The 26,546-nt window shown below is 40.4% G+C and overlaps 1 protein-coding gene across 24 annotated transcripts in view; it reads left to right on the top strand.

The window, feature by feature from the left end:
• The window catches only part of MPDZ (multiple PDZ domain crumbs cell polarity complex component), a 98,546-nt gene extending 76,329 nt beyond the window's left edge, over positions 1-22,217 (top strand). For 16 of the 24 annotated variants that reach the window (XM_076363088.1, XM_076363106.1, XM_076363102.1 and 13 more), the window contains 18 exons: positions 1,397-1,488; positions 1,759-1,849; positions 2,197-2,277; positions 3,382-3,474; positions 3,567-3,641; positions 5,093-5,270; positions 7,751-7,896; positions 8,241-8,324; positions 8,432-8,625; positions 8,886-9,033; positions 12,208-12,294; positions 14,572-14,668; positions 15,327-15,370; positions 16,446-16,568; positions 17,524-17,628; positions 17,746-17,858; positions 18,959-19,082; positions 19,939-22,217. In XM_076363088.1, the coding sequence (XP_076219203.1) occupies positions 1,397-1,488; positions 1,759-1,849; positions 2,197-2,277; positions 3,382-3,474; positions 3,567-3,641; positions 5,093-5,270; positions 7,751-7,896; positions 8,241-8,324; positions 8,432-8,625; positions 8,886-9,033; positions 12,208-12,294; positions 14,572-14,668; positions 15,327-15,370; positions 16,446-16,568; positions 17,524-17,628; positions 17,746-17,858; positions 18,959-19,082; positions 19,939-20,085 (2,022 nt within the window). In that variant the 3' untranslated portion in view covers positions 20,086-22,217. The remainder of the gene's footprint in view (positions 1-1,396; positions 1,489-1,758; positions 1,850-2,196; positions 2,278-3,381; positions 3,475-3,566; positions 3,642-5,092; positions 5,271-7,750; positions 7,897-8,240; positions 8,325-8,431; positions 8,626-8,885; positions 9,034-12,207; positions 12,295-14,571; positions 14,669-15,326; positions 15,371-16,445; positions 16,569-17,523; positions 17,629-17,745; positions 17,859-18,958; positions 19,083-19,938) is intronic. The other 8 variants (XM_076363107.1, XM_076363105.1, XM_076363096.1 and 5 more) reach the window with 3 other exon arrangements.
• Positions 22,218-26,546: the final 4,329 nt, after the last annotated feature.

Raw genomic sequence — 26,546 nt, 5'->3', positions numbered from 1 at the left:
GAGGTGTTTGAGGATGCACTGGGGAGATGGTAGAGGGAGGGAATGGTCAAACTGAACAAAACTTGAGGGAGAAGTTAGAGATTAAACTATGTAGGCTGGCAGTTGCAGGCTAGGAGAGAAACTAAGGGATTTGTGGCACTGTGGACGTAGTCTCATGGAGGGACCTGTTAGTTGCAGAGTCCGATGTTACCTGCTAGACGGTTCTCTTGAATCAGTTAAAATGTCTGTTTTTAAAACCCTGATATTGCAGATACTGAGTATCCTCAGAACACATTGAAACACATCTGACTGAGTCTGCTCTCATGTGATTCCTTGTTTACTGTCAACGCTGTAAACCTGCAAACTGATGCTGAGAGATTGTCTCAACCTCTTCTGAGAGGAGACACCTAAGCTTGTTCCTTATGTTCCCAAGTAGCTGTCCATCAGCTGTGGTGGGCCATGCCCCATCCCCCATCCACCAGCCTGACCATGGTTCTTCACATGCCCATGGCAAACCCTGGAAGCAGGGCTGCATCTGGATTGTTACCTCCAGTGTAAATGATAGGGCTCAATATCCCTGTGACGATGCCTGGTGGACATAGCCTGCGTGGGAGCTGAGGGGTTGCTGTTATGCTCAGCCTTCAGTTCAGTGTCTTGCATCTGTTGCTCACTGTTCGCTGTTTCTCTGCTTCTCTGCTTCTATTAGTACTACCTCAGTGTGTGTTGCATTATTTTCCCTTTGTGTAGGTCCAAGCTGTCCTTTTCCAGTCATTTCCCCTGTCTTAGAGTGGACTTCTGCACTGCAGTTTTCCATTTCCAAGAACAAATGCAACTAATAAAATGTGAGCGAATAATGGCCTTATTCTGCAAATTCACGCTGATACCTCCAATCATACCTGAATCATAGGAGCTTCAAGGGGTTTCAGTGAGTCGACTCTGCCAAATGAAGATAATGATTGTCAGGTCAAATCTTGGGATTGTCAATGCATCAGTGTTCAGACTCCTGTGTATAAAGTGCCTGGCTCAGAGCTGAGTTTCAATAAGTAATAGCAATCTTGGTGCTAGACATAAGCAATTCATTTATTTGTTGTGGTTAGAATTTCCCATGGCCCTGCTTTATCACCACATCAGTCATGAGGTGTTCAATGGCAAGTGGAAATACATGATATGCCAAGTCAACCCAGTATAACTCAAAGAATGACATTTTTAGCACTGTGACAGTGTTAGTCTGAAATCAAACTATAAGGAATTTTTTAGTGGAAGAAGAGAGTGAAAGCAGGACAGAACATGCTCTGTTATTTTAATACAATTTCTGCTTTAGCCAGTCATGTGGGATAGTGGATTTTTTTAAGGCTTGAAAATTAGTTTCAGAGAATTAAAATATTTTGAGAAATAATTGGTACCTTGCTTTGTATAGATAAATGGGCAAATACTCTACGGAAGGACACATCAGAATGCTTCCTCAATAATCAAATGTGCACCATCTAAAGTAAAAATAATCTTTATCAGGTAAGTTCTGGTTAAAGGTTTGGCTAAAAAAGGTTTATTTTTAATATGCTCAGGTTTTCCACAGTGTTTCTGTTTTAATTTTGGTAAGGTAGATGTGCTTTTGAACCCAGTTCTTAGTAGTTGTAAATATGTCTTGAGTTTTCTGTTTTGATACTCGCATTGTGAGTGCCAGAAATAAAGTAAAAGAAGGGGCTGGACTTAAACGTGTTCTAAGAAATATGGTACTGTATTACTACATTCCTACTACATTCTTAACTGAATCTATTGTAGAAATAAAGATGCAGTAAATCAGATGGCTGTTTGCCCTGCAAAATCAATAGAGGCTTCACAGTGTACTTTAGGGAGTCTTCAACATCAAGAGGTAAAGTAAATTTTTGTTTTTCTCATTTGACTGAGATACTAACATTGTTCTCGATAGAGGATTGCCCTGTCTGCTTAGCAAATAATACAAAAGAAAAAGAAATCCAAGGGAAAAACAAATGAGATTTTAATAAAGCTGCTAAATTTAGTACAGCTATGCTCAATTCTGTTTTACTTTATGTTCACCTAAACTGTGAAGTAAATCTAACATTTCATGTGAATAGGTTTATAGCAGTTTAAATGAATCCAGAAAAAGATCAGACCCACTTTAAATGTTTGTGTGCTACTTTATTTTGATGTAAAATGTTGAATATAGTTGCTCAGAGTTATGTTTTCATTTTCTATTAGATTGATATCAGTGCTGCAAACTCCAGTGCTTGTTCTGACTTCAGTTCACGTAAAAACATTCAGTATGTGGAACTTCCTAAGGTATGTGCTGAAAATTAAATTTACATCAGCCACATTTGTATTCACTAGATTGCTTTTTTATAATGGAGACCCTCTTATGGCAAACAAACTTTGTCCCTTGCTTACTGGAAGTCAGAATAGAGATTTCTAGAGGTCTTCTCTTCCTATTTGTGAATGGACCCCAAAGTTTTCCTGACATAATGACTGTCTTTGGCAACCTCATGAGTCTCTCTAACTTCACATAAATTTGCCAATTGCTTTGTGTCTCCGGAATAAGTCTCCTCTTGTCCTATTTGCAAAACTTTTGGTGCCAGCTGCTGGTGGTGCCTCAGGTAAAATCATTGCCTTAGTTGTTCAAAGTAGATGAATTAGCAGATTATAAGCACCAGATCCCCCAAACAACATGCATATTTAGTGGAAATTGTGCGGCTGGGAGAAAATGGCCAGGTGTTCTGTAACTATAAAGCTGCCAAAGGAGGGTGGAAAAATTGCCGCTCCTGCTTATTGACATGGAGAAGACAGTTGCATTCGGTGGACATAAGGATAGAGACTTGTGAACTGTTGGTAAGTTTTTCTCCTTGGAAGGCATCTAGCCTTCCATTATTAACCAGGAGAATATCTTACAGATGATGGTATCTGGATGATTTAATTCTAGGTCAAAGCATTAGGGAAATTTCACTTGCCACAAACATCTACTAATTTCATGGGAAAAGCATACATTTTTCCATCCTCTGTATTTTCCACTCCTGTGTTTATTTTTTTCTGTGGTTTCAAATAATGAATTTAACCTATATCATGAAGTTTTACTTACCTCAGTTCATAGTTTCCAAGTATTTTGTGTTTCTTACTTCTATTTATGAATTTAAAAACTGAATCACAGTTGACCTTGTAAGTTTCAAAGGAGTGGTTCTGAATTTAGAAGTGTTTCAGATTTATCTTGGTAGCCAATGTAGTGTTTGTAGGTTGGCAAAATCTATTTCAGAAATAGATTAGTTTAAAACAAAAATATTGATGCATTGTGAAAACCCAAACTTTTGTTATGTCTGCAGGCCTCACTAGTCTTCAGTATTCTAACATTTTGATAAACACAGTACCTAACCATTTGCATTTTTCTGTTTGCCCCAGGATCAAGGAGGCTTGGGAATTGCCATTAGTGAAGAAGACACAATTAATGGAGTAGTTATTAAGAGCTTAACAGATCATGGTGCAGCAGCAAAGGTGTGAAAACTTTTAAAATCCAAGTAGGGAATGAAAAATGTTTTTTGGAGTAGCATCCAGAGCTCATATTTTTTATTCTGTGTTGTTTCCAGGATGGACGAATCAAAGTTGGAGATCAGATCCTGGCAGTGGATGATGAAATTGTTGTGGGATATCCAGTAGAAAAGGTGCTTCTGAAGTGTCAGGAATGATGCAGAAATCACACCACTTAAAGTAGGAGGTGCTTGTGTCTTAAACAAACCAGTGAGGTTTTCGTGACTATACTCTGACTTCATTTTCAAAGCTGGCTAAAGGACCAAAGATCCGCAGGCATTGTCTGGATAACGAAACTACTGCAGAATAAGCTAAAGCCTGAATTTAAAGCTCAGCTGCTATTTTACATTAATGCACTACATGAATCATCTATCTCTGTGCTACAAATGTGATTTTTTTTTTCCCCTGTGGTTCAGATCTGATGACTGAGAGGCATTTAGTTGTGGGATAAAAGCCATGAACTATTGCTCAATAATGACTCTTCATAGCTACTCCACTTTAAAAGTATAAGAACCAGTAAAATTAATACATTTAAATTTACATGGGTGAGTTGCATCACTGGTAAATCAGGTCATGAACTGTGCTTATACACGCGGAGTGTCTGTAATAACGGCCTCATTATATTCCAAGCCTGGTATTTCAGCCCTTTGGAGAAAACTATCTCCATTCCTAAATAACAAGATTTATTTCTAACTTCTAGCTCTCCAAACTCAATTTGGGTTCTGTAATGAATCAAGGAGGGCTTTTTTCTAGCACCTGCCTTGCTACCAAGAAAAGTGATTTCTTTAGGTATGAGAAGATCACTTTCTGTTTGTTAAAGGGCAATTAGGAGGGCATCCATCTTACTCTTTGATGTGCTGCTATCTCTGAAGCAGTAAATGAGTAAAAGATAGTGAAGTTGTCTGCAGGGAAGTAGGTAGGCTTGGAAGAAGAGACAGAGAGATTGAGTAAGTAATTTCTGAAAATACTTCTGATTCTACTGAAAAGTAAAGTCTCGGCAGGATTTGAAGTCTTTACTGTGAGATGGCAATTAATTTTGAAGGTTTTTCAGTATCCCCTTAAACTAGATTTTGCATTACACCCTAGTGTCCTTCTCTCCTTCCCATAGTTCAGATAATATTTTCAGGTTTTCCTTCCAGCTGTGCGTCTGATTAAGGAGCTAGGATGGCAGCAGCACATTTATTTAAATCAATAGATGTTTTGGCTTTGACTTCTGTGGGATCAGAATTGGGCTCCACCCAAGCATTAAAAGACAATACTGGTTTTCTAATTTTTCTAATAATTGCTATAAACATAGGATTTTGTCCAGAGAAGCCATCAAAAGACTGCCAAATTCTTGTCTGGTATAGTTTGGCGAAGTTTCATGGAAGCTACTTGGTTAACATAAGCCAGGTCTGGCCCACACTTAACTCTATTGCTGTTTCTTATAAAAACCCATCAATATTTGTCCTTGTTCATTACCAAGAAAACCTGCAGGATTGTGACTTGTTGCTCCAGTTTGCAGAACAGTTCTTCTGCTTTATTTTTGTTTTACAACTGAACAGTCCAGTTACAGTCTTCACCAGCTTTTCTCTTTATCATTCAGTTTATTAGTCTCCTGAAGACATCCAAAACTATGGTGAGGCTTACAATCAACTCAGCAGAGACGGATAGCCTGACTGCAGCACCAGTCCCTTCCAGCACTGCCCCAGCAGAGAGGAGGAATATGCAGCCGCCAGCAACTGTCCCTTCTTCAAGCTCACCAGAACCAGAAGCAGTCAAAAGTAGCGTTCTCCTTGTGTGTCTATCTTCACTGGGGTTGTGACATAAAAATGAAGATCCACCTTGTAAACAAGTTTTCTCTTTTTCTATGCACTCAGCTGTCTTCTGAGTTACACTTTCTAGTACTTATGGATTACAGATCCATCTAAATAAAGCAGTGAGGCTCCACACCAAAGAACTAACTCCTGCCTTCCCACTGGCCTGTTGTAGAGGCGGGAGGATGGAGGGATTTCCTCCTGCCTTCCAAAGGCTGTGCAGCAGGTGCCTCTGTCATGGTTGTCTAGAACTAAGTGGGAGGCATTCCTTTAAATGAGGGAGAAAAGTCATGGCATCTTTCCTAGAACAGGGAAATCATTGAGACTGTCTTGCCATTTATGACTAGCCACGTTTGCCTCTCCCCCTTTAGAGTGGAGAGTCGAGGTGCTACTGGTTGATGATGATTATTGGTTAAGCAACACACTACTAAGAAGCTAATAATAACTTAATTGAGTAAAGCACACAACACAGTTAATTTATATGTACATCACTGCAAGTATTACTGAGTTGCATTTCTATTGCTTATTACTAGCAATATTATTGATACACAATTATACTACTATAAAGAAGTCTTAAGAAACACACGGGAGACCTACTAGGTAGTAAGTCTGTTGTCTTCCCTTCTGCATTTAGTTTTGGGGTAAAATCTATTGCTTTGTCCAAGTCTATCCCTTCCATCTCCACCCTGCCACACCAAGTCTTAGGGATAAAGACCTGATGGAAATTTCAGCAGTGCTCCCTCCAGCATCCTGGGGATTTGTGATTGCAACTTGGCTTCACTACCATTTACAGGCATCCACAACCCAACTGGAAGATCTCCCTCATCTTGGTTCTCCACCTGATTTTATAATTTATTCCCCATCTTTTTTTTTACCAAGCCCACCTTTTTGCTGCCCCTGCACCTTGTTTTCTCTGGACAGATTCCTTCCAAATAAACAACCCATCTACTTTTTCCCTATTGGTCTGATTTGTACTACATCTCTACCCAACTTCGGTGTTTCCAGCAGAGCTATGTAGGCAATTTTTGGTCCAATACTGATGCAGCTGTTTAGCTGAGGTCAACCTTGCATACCAAGACTCCCAGTTCTTCAGTTCATGTATTTCATGTACATTTTATGCCTTGTGGACAGAATTATTATACTTAAGCCTTGACTCCCCTACTTAGCTTGAACTAAGCATGAGCAGTTGCTCATCATACAAGCAAAGAATTTGCGTAACAGCAGTAGAGTAACCTGTTCTGTACTCACACGGAGCTTTACACTTAAAAAGTCTTAATTGCCCTTCTGGTTCCCTTCAGAGGACAAGCCTCTTAGTTTTGAGGCTTACTGCTTCTGCAGGACCTATTGGTCACACTATACCTATTTGTCTAACATAAATGAGTATTTCTGAATGGTCAAGTCCTCTGTTAGTTTCAGTGAAACTTCTTTTAATCAGTGCCCTTTTAAAGTGCCTCAAAAGGATTTAGATGCCTGTTTTTACTTTTTGGAAAAAACGTAATTTTGGTGTTTCTTTAAAGCATAGAGGACATCACTGATAGAGAGAGTCTGAACATCCCAGGCATTTTGATTGCTGATTCTTTCCTTTAGTTGCTACACAATATCCCCTTCTAGTATTTTTAGCTTTTTTTTTTTTCTTTGAAGGATACAGAACTAACTGCAATACTGAAGCAAAGATCCATTTGTGACATACAAGAGATACTGAATTTACAGATAAATTGCTACATAAGGATGCCATCCGTATATGTTTGCACTATGAGAATATACCTTTACACCACGAAATTTACTGCTTCCAAAGGTTGTGTCAGTGGCCAGTTAAAAAGTGGACTGGTGTAAAAAAGTTCTTTTTGAGGGCCACTAAATATAATGATGCGTGTAAAACTTTTGACTTGACCATGGATTGCTGGACTTGTGAAATACAACTATATTTTATTCATACTTAACATTCTTTCTCATGGTACAGATCTGAGTCTGGGATGGAATATTTTGTTAGATGGACCTTGACTTGACCCATTGCAAAAGTACAGGGCTGACATGAAGTACTGTGTACTTCATTTATCTCTGATCTGCGTTGCATAGTTGCTGGTATAGAAGTTTAAATTAAATTCTGTCCTAAATAGAATCTGTTGCGTACAATAGTTTCTTTGGCTATCCAGACTGTAAGAGTGAATTTGATAGTACAAATACAGCATGTTGTGTGTGATATTTTATCAGTAAACTCAGAACTTTCATCCAGGTACTTAATAGTATAAAAACAGGACAACTGCAAGTAAAACTACAGGATAGTACTTGTCTGAGGAAAAGGGAGAGTTGGCAGCATCATTCTCTGTAGGTCAGCTGTTCAGCTGTTGCTGTAGAGCTGTCAATGAACTCTCAAAATGCTCTTTTAAAGTCACTTTTCTAATACTGAGCCCTCTTACTGTAACCAGGCTGTTTAATTGTTGTTTTAGATACAAGCAGGTCTTCAACTCCAGCCACGTTAGCCTCTGACCCAGCTACTTGTCCCATCATTCCTGGATGTGAAACAACCATTGATATTTCCAAAGGGAGGACTGGTCTTGGTCTGAGCATTGTTGGAGGAGCAGACACTTTGCTGGTTCGTTGGAAAAATATGTGTGTCACTCAAGTGAAATAACAATATTGAAGTTAAAATGTCTGATAGAAGATATTTTTTCTTCATTTGTTCCGGTAGCATTTATAGAAAGATACCAAAGATACCAGTTCGGGGGGGGGGGAAGGAAGGGAAAGAAAAAGAAAAAGGCACTTTTAAAATTGAAAGTATAAATGAACTTCTTAAATATTTTGGTAATTTGTTCATCATACATCTGACTGTTTTGTTTATCACTGATGAATTATAGTAAGAATTTTCAGTTGCTCTTGGTTCACAGTAGGGGCATGTTCTTTCAGCATGTAGTTTATTTTTGTTTTATTTATCCACAGGGAGCAATCATTATCCATGAAGTATATGAAGAAGGAGCAGCATCTAAAGATGGGAGACTGTGGGCTGGGGATCAGATATTAGAGGTGTGGTGGTTTTTTTGGTCACATTTATTGTCATTTGCTAGCTAGGCATCTTCTATTTGTCTGCTGGAAAGTCCTGCACACTTCATCATTGTATGCTTTCATTGCAGGTGAATGGGATTGACCTCAGGAATGCCACACACGATGAAGCAATAAATGTCCTCCGACAGACTCCCCAAAAAGTTCGCCTGACTGTGTACAGAGATGAGGCCCAGTACAAGGAGGAAGACATGTATGATGTACTCAATATAGAGCTCCAAAAGAAGCCTGGCAAAGGCCTTGGGCTGAGTATTGTTGGGAAAAGGTGTGAATGTACCTGGAGAGTCAATGTCTGGGACTTGCTGGGCATGCTCATGTTTCTGTTGGGGTCTAGTGCTCAGATCCTGTGGGCTTGAACGTTGTACATGTCATTTTTGTGCCTAAGCTAATTGGCCATTCCTAGAGGAATTACCCCAACTTTACTCAACAGAAAAATGAGACAATGTTCATTGTGTTCCCAACAGCAAGCCATAAAAATGGCCCTTAAACAATACTGTAATGCAAAATCCATGTTTGTATTTGCAGAAATGATACGGGGGTGTTTGTGTCAGACATCGTCAAAGGAGGAATAGCAGATACAGATGGGAGATTAATGCAAGGAGACCAGATATTGACAGTGAATGGAGAAGATGTTCGAAATGCTAACCAGGAGGCTGTTGCAGCTTTGCTAAAGGTATTGGGGAAAAGAGAAGGTGGATAAAAGTGAAGAATTGAGATCCAGATTTTTTGAAGGCTTTAGTTTTATTCAGACTGAGTTCAGACTGTTATTCAGATGTCAGTGAGAATGAGCTGTGGATCCAAATTTAAGCTTCCTGAAGTCTAGAGCATTCAGATTTTGATACTTTGCCTGATGAAAATGGGAGTAGTGGTGGTGCAGAGTGCCATATGTTTATAGAGCAATAGAAGACCATTACCTAGAGCAACCTAAAACTTAACACTCTATTTTCTCCAACAAACTGGTAACTGATTAACTATCTCACAGTTTTAGAAAGATATGCAGAACTGATTTTAAATGATGGAGAATTCATCAGAGTAGTTGTGCCAAAAAGTGATTACTTTAACAGTTGATAATGTTCATCTTTTCTTTTTTTTCTGCGTATGTCTAGTGTCACCTTACATCCATTAAATGCATTTTCCAGTGACCAAGGCATATAGTATAAGAAATTTCTTTCTCACAAAGATAACTGAAGTAAACTCCTATCTGCAGCTCTTGGAACCAGAATTCCTGTTCTCAATAAATTTTGTGCTTCGGATGTCCTCCCCCTATTTCCAAATCAGAATGAAGTCAGATATATAACATTTCTTGTGGTCTGGCAGAAAGTCCAGCTGGTCAGCCAGCCTGTCTGTTTTCCATCCAGAGTTTTGAGACATTCCTGCTGCATGGTAAGGATTCCGTCGAGTCAGCATTTTCCAATGGAAAACCGGAATTTTTTTTGCACTGGAAAAAATTTAACAGCCACTACTCATAGCTGACTCTTGGATACATAGACACACAGTCATGCTTCTTTGCACTCAGATGTAAAGGTATATTTTTCCAGGTCTTGAACAGTTCCTTGAGCTTTTTTTTTTTTTCTTCTTCTTTTGGGGAGGTGGCGGCGGGGGTTAGAAAGGGGAGGTAGGAGCACTTTTTCTGTATTTTCAGCCTGTGCCCATAAGTGAGAATGCCAGAACTGGTCTGTGTTGTGGTAGTGAACCCGTTAATATACTCTTCTGGGGTAATAGTACTTTTCCGTTCTTACCTGATACTTTATTTTATCTGAGGACAGTGCGTTTCTTCTTCATATGCTGCACTTTTACATCTCCTCTAAATAAAATTGCCATTTTATGTGGAAAGTTTCTTTTATTTTGGCAAGCATTTTGGAGTAACTGACTGAAGATTCTTAGTTCCCACTTATCATTCGTATATTCATGTTTTAAATACTTCATCCCACTTAGTTGTACTTGTAATTAATTGTCCTAGCCCTGATAAACGAGGCTTTTAAAATACCTCAGATATATTATTGTTAATGATTCTGTTTTGTTCATGCAATATAAATGGAGTAAAGCATGATCACTCACGTATAGGCAGTCACCATTTTTAGTTCAGGTATCAGTTCTGTTTTCGTTCACGAGAGTAAGATCTAGGAGCGAATTGTCTTGAATTGCCTGAGATGTATTTTGCTAGAAAATTATTTATAATCTTTGGAAAATCCCAACGTATTTTAAGTAGCATGAGACCACTAGGATGTGTCGTCAGGCTGAGAATTCTGCCTGTTCTTGCAGTGTTTCTTTTTAAGTATCCCTAAAACATGTGAAAAGCTTATCATTTTTTCCCCTCATTTGACTTACGGATTTATCAAATGGGACATTAAAGGAAGAGAGAAAAAGCTGTAATAAAACTAAATGTGAATTGATTTATTCACAAGTTCAGTTGGAAAGTATTGCCTCTCGCTTTCACACATTATAACTTCTAAATCTCATTTGTGGGTTTGCATTTTATGTGAGGATGTGGTAATTTTAGATGCATAGATTACTTCCTCAGTTTTCCATTTTGGATAAGAGTTGTCTGTATGGTTTAATACGAGTCAGTTCATACAAGCAGGAGAGAATGATTTTGCCTAAGCCCTGATCAAGTCTTTCCCAGGACATAGAGAAAAGTCAACATTATTTAAAAGATAAAAAGCAATTTAGTAATAAATCTCTTTTAGTGTCACCCGTAAGAGAATAGCAACAGGATATGAGGTATGGAAATTGTGTTTGAATGGGTATGTCCTGTTGTTGGTTTTGATATATTGGTCTATTTCTTACTGTGAATTTTCTGACAAATACCTGAACCTCTCTTAGGGTAATGCAGCTAAAGCATGATAAATGAAGGCAAACTTATGTAGTATTAAGTTCTTTGGATACAGGAGTTCATACTAACAACTCCCATGGAACAAAGAAGAAAAAGCAAAATAGCAACAAAACTTTGAAATTTCTGTATGTGAATACGTTGCAGATAGGTGGTCTTCTTTTGACACTACTTGTGTTACTTCGGAAGTCCAGTTTTCTAAATGTTGTTTGTGATGATAACTTACCTATCTGTTTCCAAAATCAGCCTAATGTCTTGGTTTCTAAATATTTGATTGCAGGCTGAATTTTCTTCTGAGACATGCATTTTATGCAGACATGTAAATACTCAATAGTATAATTAAAAGCTTAAAGAGTAGTGGAAGGATCTTCCGATGTGCAAACAGTCCATATGACCCAGCTTCCTGTTGGGAGTCAGATGCAGAAAGGTCACTTAAACTATAGATGGATGTTTGGAAAAACATCCTGCCCAAAATTTCTTTAGTTACATTGGTATGGATCCAGAGTAACAGATAATTTCAAGAGTGGGAGAGAGATGACTACCTACCAGTTTGAATACCGTGTTCTCAGTCATATCAACAGAAATAATGATTAATACTTTGAGATGTGGTACTGTTTTTAGTGCTTATTGTGCAAATAGTCAATTTCACTATTCCTTGAAAAATGCCATCTTGAAAATATATGTTGACATTATAATTGAGAAACCAAAACTACTCCCTGTTAAGTGAAAGGTAACAGAATTAATCTTCCTGTGTAGTTTTCACACCTGTATTGTAATACTGGTTAATCCAAAAAGCACCCTGTGCAGTATTGAATACCATGGTGTACTTACTTCGTGTGGCTCTGATCCTGCCATGAGCTCTGTCTGCTCAGTGCTCATCGCAGGGTTGTTAGCCTGTTATTTTCCCCTCTGTCCATATTTTTTTCATCTTCCACCATCTAATAAGTGACTTAAATATTGTCACAGGCTTTAATGTTGTAGACAGAAGAGATGTGTTATAAATGACTGGTTCTTTAGTGTTCATTAGGTACGGTAAGACTAGAGGTCGGAAGAATAAAAGCTGGTCCATTCCACTCTGAGAGGAGAACATCCCAGAGCAGCCAGGTGTGTAACTGTAAAAGTGTTTAGTTTGGAAGAAATAAAATGTGGTTAAATAATGAAAGCAAATAAAAAGATTTGCGTTTATGATGACAATGATTTTCCACCTACCTGATCCAAGGTGAAGAAAAGTAGGAGTTTTTATGTACTTTGCAGCTTTTCGGTAACCATTTTATATGTTCACTTTAGCACATTGTATCTGTTAAAGACATGGTCCAGCCAAAAATGTGTTCCAGAAATGGCTTTGCTGTGTTGCCTCGTCTGGTTTTTATGGCTCCAGCCTGGGAAGCAGAGAGCTCTGATTCTCATCAATATCAGAAGAAGTTGGAGTGAACTTTAAACCTCTTTGTTACTTTAGGAGTGCTTGGTATGCAACGGAGTATTGTTTCTGTAAACGTAGTGAATTTCTTCACTCTTTGCATATTCTTACCATAATCTTGGTCATCAGAAGCAGGAAACCTGCACCCTTTCCATTAGGCTTCTCTCAAGTTTATTTATGTTATTGTTGGTCTAATGGTGGAGCATTACAAACTCACATCAGTTTCTGCATTTGAATGCATCCTTCATGTGATAGCAGCTCACATCGTGATTGTCTCCAGTAGGAGCTATGTTTCTGAGAGCTCACAAGTTACCTTAGAACTTTCTCTGGTTATAAACTGGGTATGTGGATCGTTAAGTACTGAAGATAAATAGTTTTAAGACAAATCATAATTAAACAGTTTCCAGTGAGCAGGGTAAGACTGTATAGGATTGAAATGTTAGGCTCTCTTCAAAATGGGTAGTGCCAAACAAGATGAATACATGCAGGCTCTGGACGGTCTTAATCTAAGTTCATAGAATCATAGAATCATTACGGTTGGAAAATACCTCTAAGATGATCGAGTCCAACCATCGACCCAACACCACCATGCCCACTAAACCATGTCCCTAAGTGCCGCATCTACTCGTCTTTTAAATACCTCCAGGGATGGTGACTCAAGCACTTCCCTGGGCAGCTTGTTCCAATGTTTCACCACTCTTTCAGTAAAGACATTTTTCCTCACGTCCAATCTAAACCTCCCCTGGTGCAACTTGAGGCCATCTCCTCTCGTCCTGTCGCTAGTTACTTGGGAGAAGAGACCGACACCCACCTCGCTACAACCTCCTTTCTGGTAGTTGTAGAGAGCGATGAGGTCTCCCCTCAGCCTCCTTTTCTCCAGGCTAAACAACCCCAGTTCCCTCAGCCGCTCCTCATCAGACTTGTTCTCCAGACCCCTCACCAGCCTCGTTGCCCTTCTCTGGACACGCTCCAGCACCTCGATGTCCTTCTTGTAGTGAGGGGCCCAAAACTGAACACAGATTTCGAGGTGGGGCCTCACCAGGGCCGAGTACAGGGGCACGATCACTTCCCTACTCCTACTGGCCACACGATTTCTGATACAGGCCAGGATGCCATTGGCCTTCTTGGCCGCCTGGGCACACTGCCGGCTCATGTTCAGCTGGCTGTCGACCAGCACCCCCAGGTCCTTTTCCGCCAGGCAGCTTTCCAGCCACTCTTCCCCAAGCCTGTAGTGCTGCATGGGGTTGTTGTGGCTGAAGTGCAGGACCCGGCACTTGGCCTTGTTGAAGCTCATACAGTTGGCCTGGGCCCATCGATCCAGCCTGTCCAGGTCCCTCTGCAGAGCCTTCCTACCCTCGAGCAGATCAGCACTCCCGCCCAACTTGGTGTCGTCTGCAAAGTTAAGTAAGAAGAAGCTCACAATGCTGAATGTTTTGAAGAGTCTGTAACAGTCAGCGAACTAGTGTCACCGGGAGCCATGTTGTTCCTTTACAATGCCCTGCGGGTAAAGTGAAAATGTTTCTGGAAATTGTACAGGTGAAGCCTGTGAGTGGAGAGCTTAGTCTTCGTTCTAGCTGATGGAGTGGGTGAACAGGAGAGTACACATGAGGATGTATAAAGATCTGTGTTTTGTATTCTGTCCCTACCTTGATAACTTTTGTACCAGAAGATCTCTATGAGGTGACAGAAGGTGCAAATATAAGGGCACAGTCTGGCCCTCAGAAGCAGCCCTTCAAAGCATTGCATGGGGTTGTAGGCATGCAACCTCTGTTGGTCTAATGATGCTTCAAACAAGGAGCCCTCTAGGGTGACTAAGAAATATGTGGGGGTTCACTGTGTCAGCTTTAACTGGGCGCAGAAAAAGTAAAATACAGCAAAATCCACTAAAAACAGTGGGTTACAGTTTTACTTATCAATTGGGTGTCTGAAGCTGCTCTCTAATCCCAGTCTAACACTGTATTTAGGTCAGTGAAGGAAGCGGCAGTCTCTCATCGTTCAGTTTCCCGGTTTCTGGGTCCAGTGCACCTGAGGTCTTTGAAAGTGGTCTGAAGAAGAATACCAGTAAGGTTTCTTTGGTGCTTTCAGTATTTTATATATGTGAACTGGTAGCTGAGATCTTTCACTTTCTCTAAAATGTTGTCATTATGTGCTGTAGGCCTGAAAGTGATTCCTTAGTCATTAAGATGTTGCAGGGGTGGTTATTGTACAGTACATCGTATATATATCTTCGAACAGCTTTTTATAAAAGAAACTAGCAGCTTGTTATACAAGCAGTTTAGATGTTGAGAATCTAAGTTGAGCCATAATTTTCTACTTAATCTGAATACGTCTTCAGTCAAGCTGTCTCATTCATAGAAACCTGGATACTGTATAGTTAAATTCAAATAGATATGGAATAGCTGTCTTGTGCTCAAATTTAGAACAAAGTTACTTCTGACCAAAGTATTGCTAGCAGATAATAGTTTTTTCTATTCTATTTGAGCATGCTTAGCAGTCTTATTCCGAAAGTTATTTAAATGGAGAGAATGAATGACTTTCTCACCCATTCTAGAAGTATATCAATCTTACTAATTTAATGACAGCCACTTTCAAAATCTGCTTAAAACGTATGTCTATAATAAAGCAGCAGAAAGTTAGAATCATCATAGTGGTTTGGATAACTTTAACGGAAAATTTTCCTAAAAATGCTCGTTTAACTTTTTTTTAATTCATTTGACAGCAGCTTCTGAAATACAGGGACTAAGAACAGTTGAAATAAAAAAGGTAAGTTACAGCGTGAAGTGGTATATATCAGGAACAAGTGTGTTTACAGAAAGGAAGAAGTCTGACCCTGTTAATCATTTTGAGAGAGGAATTGATGTGGCAATAGCTAATTAATTTGCCTGTCTTTTCAGGTCAAGACTGCATGATCTCCACTGCCTATATTTTTATGTAATATCAGTGCAATTTATGCTATCGCATTTTGTGACCCGTTTTGAAAGCAAAAGGAGGAAGGATTAGTAAGAGATAATGGGACCTGGTTTTACTGTTATCAGTCTGAGTTAAATCCAGACTCTGTTCTAGTGAAATCAAGGGAACTGTACTAAAGTTGCAAGCCTATTGTTTTTGTATTTCATACTTTTCTTCACACATATTTTTAATGGGTACGCTCTTACATGACAGCTGCCAGATTTTCAACTGTGGAATTCAGTCGACTTCATTATTTACAGGAGCATGAGATCTGAGTCAGAGACTGCTGCTGATTGTCCAAAATATTGATGTTTGATTTAGCTTGGCATCTAGTTCACTTGATTACATGGATCGTATTTAGCCATTCCCTTTTTACATTAGAATCTGGAAATACCAGTTTACAACAGCAGTTTTTGCAGTTAGGTAGTAGGGTGTTGTACAGTAGTGAACAGCTAGTTTTGTTCTTCAACAACAGGACACTAGGGGGAGCATAAAGATTAATTCTGGTCTTTGGGGGTTCATAATAGGAGATTGCTTGTCCTTAATACTGTCTGTATCAGTCCCATCTGCCCAGTTTTCCTTGTCCAGACTTTCTGCGCTGGCATTAAGGGTCTGGCGCTGAATTCTGTAAGTATTTAGTTTGGTTAAGATAAAACATACAACTAAGTCAGCAAATTGTCACCTACTACTGATAGGAAGAAATATATATTGTGCTCTCTGTTCTTTCTTGAAGTGATACAAAGTGTGTTAGCTTAAAAAATGTCTTGAGACATAGGAATTCTGATTTTCGTAAGATAGGGCCTTTAGTAATTTTTTGAGATAAGCCTACACTTCTCTGTATGTGTTTTTCTTTCCAGAAAAATCTAATCTTTTTTCATGACAATAACAGGGCCCTGCAGATTCACTAGGAGTGAGCATTGCTGGAGGTGTAGGAAGTCCTCTTGGAGATGTTCCTATATTTATTGCCATGATGCATCCAAATGGAGTTGCAGCTCAGACTCAGAAACTCAGAGTAAGTTAATTGTTAAGAAGGTTGCGAAGACTGCACGGGTAATGCACAGTAATTACTCTAGGCAGGCAATAAATTAGCAGTTTAATGATACAGTCATAAGTGCTTTTGGCTGTGACAAGAATTTTTGCTGTTTGGATTGACGAAACGTTACCTCAGATTGGTAGCATGGTAGAAGGTAATTGCTGAAAGATACTGACTTTGGGAAGGAAGTCCTAAAGCAACCTTGGCTCACAGAAGTAGTCAGCTTGTGAAAACTAAAAGTAGAGAAAGTGGTTCAGAATGATGGATTCTGTAAATGAGCTCCACTGACGAGCGTGGTGGACATTCCTGCAACTGTATGTATGCAGTCTGTTTTATCTCTCATGTTTTCTATGCTTATCTGTCTTAGGATAGAGACAGTACTTTTTAGGTTCTGAGTTAAAGTGGGAGGTCTTATCTGATACAGCACTTACATGCATACTGTATCAGTACTGTATTCAACCAACCAGAGGTAGTTGAATTTGACTCATGCTCCTTGGAAAATGGACAGTGTTATTTCAGGATGAATTCAAACATATAATCTCTGATGATAATTTACTACTTGAGTCTGTCTGTCTTCAGGTGACTTGCAAAATGCACCTCTTTTTTTACATGCTGTATATTTCTGGAGTATTAGGATCAATTCTCTAAAGCATCATTACTTTTTTACACTGAATACACTAAACCAGTGTAGTTTACTAATTGTGATGTTGAATTTTCTACCTTTTTATTGGGTCATTATGTAGTTCAAAGGTGATTTGCCTTTGAGAGAAAATGTACTGTGAACAGTTGCTAATTTCTTTCTTCCTGCCCTATATCACTGATAAAGTCTGGCTAAAAGCAAATGCACAGATCTGCTATTGTTGAAATAAAGTGATAAATAAGTCTAGGTAACTAAACTTACTGTTAATTAGATTTTCTACATTTTCTTCTGCAGGTTGGGGACAGGATTGTTAGCATCTGTGGAACATCTACTGAGGGCATGACTCACTCCCAAGCTGTTAGTCTGTTAAAAAATGCTTCAGGCACTATTGAGTTGCAGGTAAAAAATCTTCAGTGACATTTGAAATATTTTCTGAATACTATTTTGCCAGCTGCTACAATGAATTATTTTAGTGTCAGCATTCTCATCTTACTGGTTTACGAACTCTGTTCCTAGGTTGTAGCTGGAGGAGAAGTAAGTGTCATAACTGGTCAGCAGCAGGATCCACCTACGTCCAATCTTTCATTTGCGGGACTAACTTCAACCAGCATTTTTCAGGATGATTTAGGGTCAGTAACTATAGAATATACAACTTCTGTAGCCTGTTATTTTAGGTGGAACTCAACCTAAAAGACTTACATATTCTAGCAAATAATGGATGAATTGTTTGACTTAATCATGACTTAAACATTTGGTATACATGAGACCTGTAGGCTATAGGTCCCCTTCTTCATTTTTCATGGTGTGATTTGCTGTGCTGCTTTATTTTGCCCCTCCGTAGAATTATGGTGTGATTTGATTTCTTCTCTGTAAATACAGCCTCCTTTGTTTCACTGAGCATTGGTGGCTGAGATTAATTGATATGCCCAAAATGTTTTTTCTCAGACTTAAATAGCAAGGCCCTTTCCACAGTGGTACCTGTGTTTCCATAATGTGATTTCTAGCACTGGGCAATCAGGAGCATCGAACTTTTCTGGTATACAAGGTATACTGCTTCTGGTATACTGCAAGGTACAGCTATGTAAACAGGTTTCGCCTCAAACTCTGACATAAATCTGAGGCATTTTTCTTCTAGGAACAGGGAAAGAGAGAATGCGGTTCTTTAGCCACACAGATCTACTTCAAAAGACAGAACTTCAACATTTCTTATAGTCAAAGTATATGTGGGGAGATGTACCTATAAATGGTCTGTATAAACGCATACATACCAATACATAGTCATATATTAGAGGCGGAGAGAAGCAATTAAACCTTACAACATAAACTATTGGGGCTAATCTTAGATGTTTTTTAGGAGGTGTAATGGGTTACAGGACTTTTTAAAGTAGATGTTTGTTATGGAGGTTTGAGGTACTGGTATTGCATCTCTACTTCGCTAGTAAGCACTGTTAGTGGGACGTTGCAGCCATAACTGTGCTCTGAGCTGGGTGCAAGAGGTGTTTGAAAGAGCTACCTTTAAGAAATAATGAGGGCATTAGGCAGTTATAGTGTTTTGAGTATGTTTAGTATGAACTAAAATAGCCAGTTCGTTACAATAAAAGCATTTGTCGTTATAGTGGAAAGAGCAATGTATTGTTTAGTCTGAAAGGAAAAATGTTTTTTGTTGCATATTCTACATGTTAAATTGTAAGTTTAGACAATATCGCAATACTCTTTTTCCTTTTCTTAGACCTCCTCAGTACAAGACCATTACTCTGGATAGAGGACCAGACGGCCTAGGCTTTAGTATTGTGGGTGGTTATGGTAGTCCCCATGGAGACTTACCCATTTATGTGAAGACGGTGTTTGCAAAGGTAATTTGTAAATTTGTTCAGTCAATCCATATATTAGCTCGTTCACAGCAGCTACTATCTTAAATCATGGCCTGAGTTTGAAGCCAAAGGATTGTTACAGTTTCTCACAGCTTTTCTGCCTGAGTGCAAGTGCTGGTCAAAATGTGCTTTTATCATTTAAAGGCTATAGTCTTAGGAAGATTCAGAATTTCCAAATGCATGTGACTCTGCACATGGCAGAGTCTTACTCAACTCTCAAAACTGGAATTGTGCACATATTTATAAAAGCAACCCCCTTGCCTTATGTTTAGAGTGTATTTTCTTCAGGTAGTAGAAAGGACTGTTTTATTTATTTTGACTGAGATTCTGAAAGGTAGACCAAGATAAAATAATTGAACTCAGTCTGGACCTTTGGAGAAGTTCAGGTACTGAGCTGGATTTGATAATTTGGACTTCCTTCCCTAGGGAACAACCCTGAGTCAGAAAAAAATGGAATCAAGAATTCCTAACTTCTGTGGTAAATCAAAGTACAGAGCTGGGTTTTGATTATTGAATTTCTTCTACCAGTTGGTGAAAACTTCTCCAGGTCTTGAAAATCTTACTTCTATGATAGTAGAGTTTAAATGTTATACTAGCTGGACAAACAGGGATGAAGGAATATAAAAATCCTGTAGATCTGATTTCAAGATGTTGTGAATCTTAAGGCAGGGCATGTACTAGCAGGCTGTAGTACAATTGACTGTAGTTGCATCATTGGAAATCAAAAAAGGTTTAAGGGGTTTTATGCACTGAACCCATCTTGTTCAGACCATAAGGACAGTGTGGCAGGGAGAAAAAGAAATGCATGAGTCTGCAGATACATGTTGTCTCGTTTCAGGGTGCAGCAGCAGAAGATGGACGCCTGAAGAGAGGGGATCAAATCATTGCTGTGAATGGGCAGAGTTTAGAAGGGGTGACCCATGAGGAAGCGGTTGCAATTCTGAAAAGGACAAAAGGAACAGTCACTTTGACTGTTTTGTCGTGAACTGGCTGCCCAAAGGGGTAGGGTCAATAAGACTATATTATTTACATTCAGCATAGCAAAGAGAATGGAAATGTTTATATAGCCTTCTTGCTTTTCCAGCTTCACAGGACTGTGTTACAACACTGAAGAAAAATAACATTTAACCATATTTTTGTATACAATAGAAGTATTTCTCTCACTGTCAAACCACTGGGATGGAGTTATGTCAACTATGGAAAGACATGGATATTTTTCCTATTATTATTATAATGAATGCTTGTAAGCCACAAAAAAAAAAAAAAAAGAATGTTTGCATTAATAACCACACAACAAAACTGGAATGTTTTGCTAAGAGGCTTTGGATATTTGAAATATGTTGGAAAAATGATAAAGTCACCAAGTCAACAAGGGGGTGGCATGGGCAGCAGTAGTCAGAAACAGAAATAAGGTTATTGAAGAAAGAAAGTATTAACAAAATATGGAATTTTGGGAAAAGAAGGAAAAGTATGTAATCTGGAGGCAGAGGATTAATGGACTTAGATGGTTATTTGTATTATTTCACAATGCCCAGTAGAAGGAGCTGGGAGGGTGACTTGGGTGGGTTTTTTTTCTTTGCTGTTTGTGTGTTTAAATTTCCTAAGTCATGGTGTATCCAAAAAAAAGAAAAATGTGTTTTAATTTGGCTTAGGTCTGAGGGTTCGCGTTTTTGGGTTTTTTTGAGGCAGGGGTGTGTGTGTGTTTGTTTTGAAAGGAGAGGACTTGTGCTCAGGGCTGAAAAATCCTTTTGCTAGTGGAAACTACTGGTGAATGAGAGTGCCCAACAACTGCAGTATTAGAAGAACTAGACTTTTTTTTTATAATAGTAGTGTTTTCTAGCCTATATGGGTGTGAAAGCAACCTTCCCAGTATGAAATGTGTGTAAGCAAAGGTTGTCTTCTTCCAACAACATGCAAGATTAACTACAGGTTCAGTGCAGACGTTTCTGCGAGCTGCTTGAATCAGAGCTGCGAACAAACCGCTCAGGGCAGGTTTACTTAGCTGCAGGCAGAGACTTGTGGATATTGGTTAAGGCAAGGTGGAAGAAGTTGATGTTAATGGTGTTGCTGTTGTTATCCATAGCAGCAAAGGTAGAGCCCTCCTTGGACTGAGGAGGCCTAAAACCAGGAGTTGAGTGTGGGTAAAAGGCTGAAAACCTTTCCCAGTGGAGGTGAGTAGTAAGACAGCAGTGAAGGTCTTTCTGTATCAGCATTAAGCAGAAGAGATTTGAGGGCCACAAATACTGGGTTATTAATTTTAGAGGAACAAATACAAGACAGTGTCTAGAAAGTACGATGCAATGATGAAGCTGTTCTTCGGGCAGCAGTGTGGTCAATAAATTTATCATCCTCAGTTTCCTAAGTTGGGATCCTCACTAAAACTTTATTCAACAACCGCGCTCACTGAAACCCTTAGCTGATTGTAGCTTGCCTTTGCCTCTGCTCCTTCAAACTGGCTTTTAGGAATCTGGCGGATAAAGCACACTTTGCCCATAATTTACCTTCCTGCAGAAAAATTTTGCCAAGTCTTTTGAGGGAGAAAGATGCCTAGCTAATTAGCATGCTAATTAGCAGCAAGACCCTTTGTGTTAATTAGCAAAAAAAAATTGTAGCATGAAGGCCACCATGTCAGTTGTCATTTAAGAGAAATCTGAACTGAAAATGCAGGCAATAGTCAGGCCATTATTAGGGGAAGATACAAAAGACTAGCATTTGTTTTAGTGGGACACAAAAATAGTATTAGGAATGTCTGTGAAATAGTATTAACAAATTGATAGCTAGGTCTAAGTGAATTAACTAGAAAAACCCACCCTTTTTGTCTCTAACTGTTCTAGAAGTTACACTGTGATAGACTAAGATAAAAGAAAACAGATGGTATCGTTACTGGATGCTGTTGTTATTGAATTGCTCTTCTATACTTACTCCTTGGCTAGAGTGAGAAATGCCTACATTAGAGTATGTAAAGTCACTTTAAATAGTATCTATATTTGTAACAGAAGTCGTGTACAGATATTTTGTTACTGCTGTTGTGTCTAAATAGAGGATTTAAGTTGAACAAATTCCAAACTGTCATGATGAAGAAATAAAGTTGCAGGTGTGTTTCTGGTTGCTTTACAATGGCATGCTTGCATTGTTCATTCTGTTGTGAAAGATTAATTAAAAAAAAATTAAATTAATAGCAAAAAAAAAGGCATTACTCTTTATGTGTACCTTAAAGCATCTGCTAAAAATTGCTTTATTTGGATTTTAAGATTTTATCTTCACTTGCAAACTCTTAGGAAAACCATGAGACCAGATACCAAAACTATCTAGGAATTAATATGAAGCTGCCTTGCTTTTTTGAAACAGACAGCATTAATCATTGTTCAGTTTAAAAAGCATTCCTTCAGGCATGGGACTTGCCATGAGGGATCAAAACAGTCAACCATGGAGCCTGGGACTTTGCTTTTAGCTGTGACCCACTCTGCTGCTTCAGAGCACAGGATGTCCCCCAAGCCCCATGCTGGGAAAGCTGTTGCATGACCACTGCTTAGTGGCTGCCATGCACTGGACCATGAGGTGTAATAAACTTTGCAGGCTTAGGATGTTTGGTTTTCTTTATCGTTTGGTATTCAACACAACTTCCATATTGCAGGGGTTAGTCCTGACTTGGGCGGAGACGTTACACAACGTAGTCACTCACAGGTGTGAGATGGGATGGACTGATCCAGGTGGTGGCACGGATGGGAATAGGCGGGTTCGACAAGCTAGCCAAAACCCCCACCCCAGATGGCCTCCCCGCAGGGAGCCTGCACCTTCCCAAGACAGACCAGATTGAGCTCACGATCTGGGAAGGAATGACTTTTGGCAAAAAGCGTTAGCACTGGGAGTACCGCAGACGATGCTGCACGGGCAACCCACCGATGCATGGGCAACCCACCGACCATATCCAGAAACTGGTGGAATTGCTAGAGGGAAAAACCAAAGATCAAGGGAAAACACTGGCAACCACCCTCCCTCACAGTAGCACAGACACAATTAACCCTTTTGCATCCCTGCGGGGGGAACTGAACGAGTTAAAAAACTAGAAGCCGCGGTTTGGGGTTCAGGCTGCCCACTCCACATTGGTGAATTCCTGCCAATGCTCTGCTGACAAGAAACCTTATATTCATACCCCTGTGCGTCCAAAGCGAGTAAGTTTAGAGTTCTTAATTGATACAGGGGCCCAAATTAGTGTTCTAAATAAGCAACAAGCCAATGAGTTAGGAATTAAACCATTGAGAAAGACTATAAACATAGTAGGGGTGATGGGTGCAGCAGGCAAATGTCCCATAGCTCAGACTCAACTTTGGCTACCTGGAGAAAAGCGGATGATGGCTGTGGAGGTGGCTCTAAGCTGGATTTGATGTATTAGCAGGCAAGCGATGGTGTTTACCTAATGAAGGTGAGTTTTGGAGGTAGAGGAGCAGAGGCTGTCCATGTTAGGACCCTGCAGCTTGCTCCTGCACTACTGCTATCTAAAGTAACCTGCATTTCTCAATATCTGCTACCCACCACAGCTAAACAGGGCATTTGAGAGGTAATTAGCGACCTCAAGAAGAGACAGATCATACGTCGCACACACTCCCCCTATAATTCTCCAGTCTGGCCAGTTTGTAAGCCAGATGGGTGGTGGTGCCTAGCGATTGACTATCAAAGATTAAACGATAATACCCCACCGCTAACGGCTGCTGTCCCGAGTCTAACCTCAACAGAAACAGCAATACAGGCAGCCACCCATCTGTGGATGGCTGCCCTGGATGTCAAGGATATATTTTCCATGATCCCATTAAGAGAAAAGGATAAGCCTCAGTTTGTCTTTACTTGGGAAGGGACCCAATACACCTTTAATCAACTCCCACAAGGATACAAACACTCGCCCACTATTGCCCACAATGCCTTGGCCAAACTCCTCGACACAGTGGAGGTACCGTCAGGCCTCCCCATATATTAGTAAATAGACGACATCCTAGTTGGTGGAGGTAATAAAGAACAGGTAGGACAAGTGGCCGAAGCCATCTGAAACCAGTTGACTAAAAACAGGCTAGACATTCCGCCTTCCAAATGTCAAGGTGCTGGACAAGAAATTGGATTCCTAGGAGCTTGGTGAACAGCTGGAGCAGTTGTGGTGCCCGATGACACTCTATCAGCTATTGAAAAAGGGCAAACTCCAGGTAGTAAGACAGAATTACAGCAATTGTTAGGTACAATGGGCTATTGGAGAAAATATATACTGGGGTTTTCAGTGATGCTTGCCCTTTATATGACTTGCTCTGAAAGAATAAGGAATGGGATTGGACTCCACGGCATACAGAGGCCCTTAATGTCCTAAAGGATGAACTTAAGACCTATCAGAGGCTAGGCCCACTACACTCTCAAGACCCATTGAGGGTAGAATGAGGGTTCACAGAACATGCCTCCTATTGCGGTATATTCCAAAAGGGACCGAGGGGGGTGGCTAGACCTTTATTACTCTCTTCTAATTCAAGGAAGCTGAACAACGGTACTTGGAGTGGGAGAAGGGACTCCTCTCACTTACCAGGACAGTTAAGGAGGCAGAGAGGTTACGTACTTTGCAAGACATTATAGTGCAAGGCCCTTTTCCTCTGCTAAATTTGATCCTCAAGGGGTCACCCCCTTCTGAGGGAGTGGCTCAGAAGGCCATGATACAGAAGTGGTATGCCTATCTAGAGGGAGTTAGTTACTGTCATTAAGAGAAGGCCCGGTCAAAGCCTCTGAGCTCCAACAACCTGTGAATCTGGATCTGGTTTTGCTGAGCCAACCCTATAAACCTTCCCCGATCAAAGAGGTGCCCGAACTGACCACAGGCTCAGGTACACAAGGAGTGTGGTTCAGATGCATCGGCCTGCCAAGTGGGATCCAGGTGGCAGCATAAAGCAGCAGCATTGGAAATTGGTACTGGCAAAGCGCACAGGTAGGGGAGTTGCGTGCCCTCCTGCTGGCAGCAGAGAATGGCGCTGCCATAATTTACACTGATTCCTATGCAACCTAGAAGGGTGCCACGGAGTGGATATGCCAATGGGAATCCAATCAGTGGGAAGCAGGCCGTACAAAAGTCTGGAGAGCTGGAGACTGGCAGCGATTGTTAGAAATAGGCAGATCACGACCCCTAGAAGTGGGGTGGGTAAAAGGCCATGCAAGACATGGGGCCCCTGCTGCAAAATGGAATCAACAGGTACATCACCTAGCCTAAATTAAGGTAGTAGGTAGTGAAAAAGAAGATTGGTGACAGTTGGATGAGTGGCTGCACATTAAGCAAGGCCACTCGGGGAAAGCAGACCTCTATTATGAGTGTTGGTCCTGGGGATGGCCAGTGTCCGTAAGAATATGTGAAGCAGTCCTTAACGGCTTGTCCACAGTGTTGGATAAGGCTTAAGGCCAACCACCCAAATCAGCCTCCAGCCCAGCATATCAAACAAGGCAAGGTTCTTTGGAGCACCTAGCAAATTGACTATATTGGTCCTTTGTGGCCATCCCACGGTGCTGTGGTTTAAGCTGGCAGGCAGCTAAACACCACACAGCTGTTGCTCACTCCCTCCCCTCTCCCCCTGTTGGGATGAGGAAGAGAATCAGGGAAAAAAAAAAGTAAAATTCATGGGCTGAGACAGTTTAATAGGACAAAAAAGGAAGGGAAAATAATAATAATAATAATAATAATAATAATAATAATAATAATAGCAGCAGCCAATGCCCAGCCAGTCCCCAGGCAGTGCCAGCACGTGTCACCTCCTCCTCTGGCAATATTCCAAAATCTTTGCCTTCTGCCCAGTCCATGATCACTTCCAAGATTCCTGGGCAACTGGGCTTTCCTATTTGAGCCTGTTGTGGGATCAGTGCGACCCACTTACCCCACGTAGCATCAGTTGCATGATGTATAGAGGGGACCCTCCCTTTGGACATCCATCCCAGCACCGGCAGTCGGGGTGCCAGGAGGAGCTGTGCTTCAGTACCAACCACTTCCGAAGCAGCTCGAATTCCTTCATATGCTGCCAATATCTCTTTTTCAGAGTACAGCGGCCTCAGTTCCTCTGTATCCCCAACTCCAAAACCCTAGGGGTTGACCTCGAGTCTCCAGTAGTGCTTTCTGCCAGAGGCTCCAGGTAGGGCCGTTCTCCCCGGCTGCGGTGTAGAGTACTTTTTTTACATCTTGTCCTGCCCGGACTGATCCAAGGGCTACTACATGAACTGTCTCCCATTTAACTTCTTTAAAGGCTTGTCATTGCTCAGGGCCCCATTTGAAATCGTTCTTCTTCTAGGTCACTTCATAGAGAGGGCTTACGGTCAGACTGTAATTTGGAATATGCATTCTCCAAAAAACCACAACGCCTAAGAAAGCTTGTGTTTCCTTTTTGCTAGTTGGTGGAGACATGGCTGTTATTTTCTTGATCACATCCATTGGGATCTGAC

Source organism: Aptenodytes patagonicus, chromosome Z, assembly GCF_965638725.1.
Source record: "Aptenodytes patagonicus chromosome Z, bAptPat1.pri.cur, whole genome shotgun sequence".
Taxonomy (NCBI): domain Eukaryota; kingdom Metazoa; phylum Chordata; class Aves; order Sphenisciformes; family Spheniscidae; genus Aptenodytes; species Aptenodytes patagonicus.
Note: the sequence above shows the minus strand (reverse complement) of the source record. Positions and strands in the feature narration are given on the sequence as shown.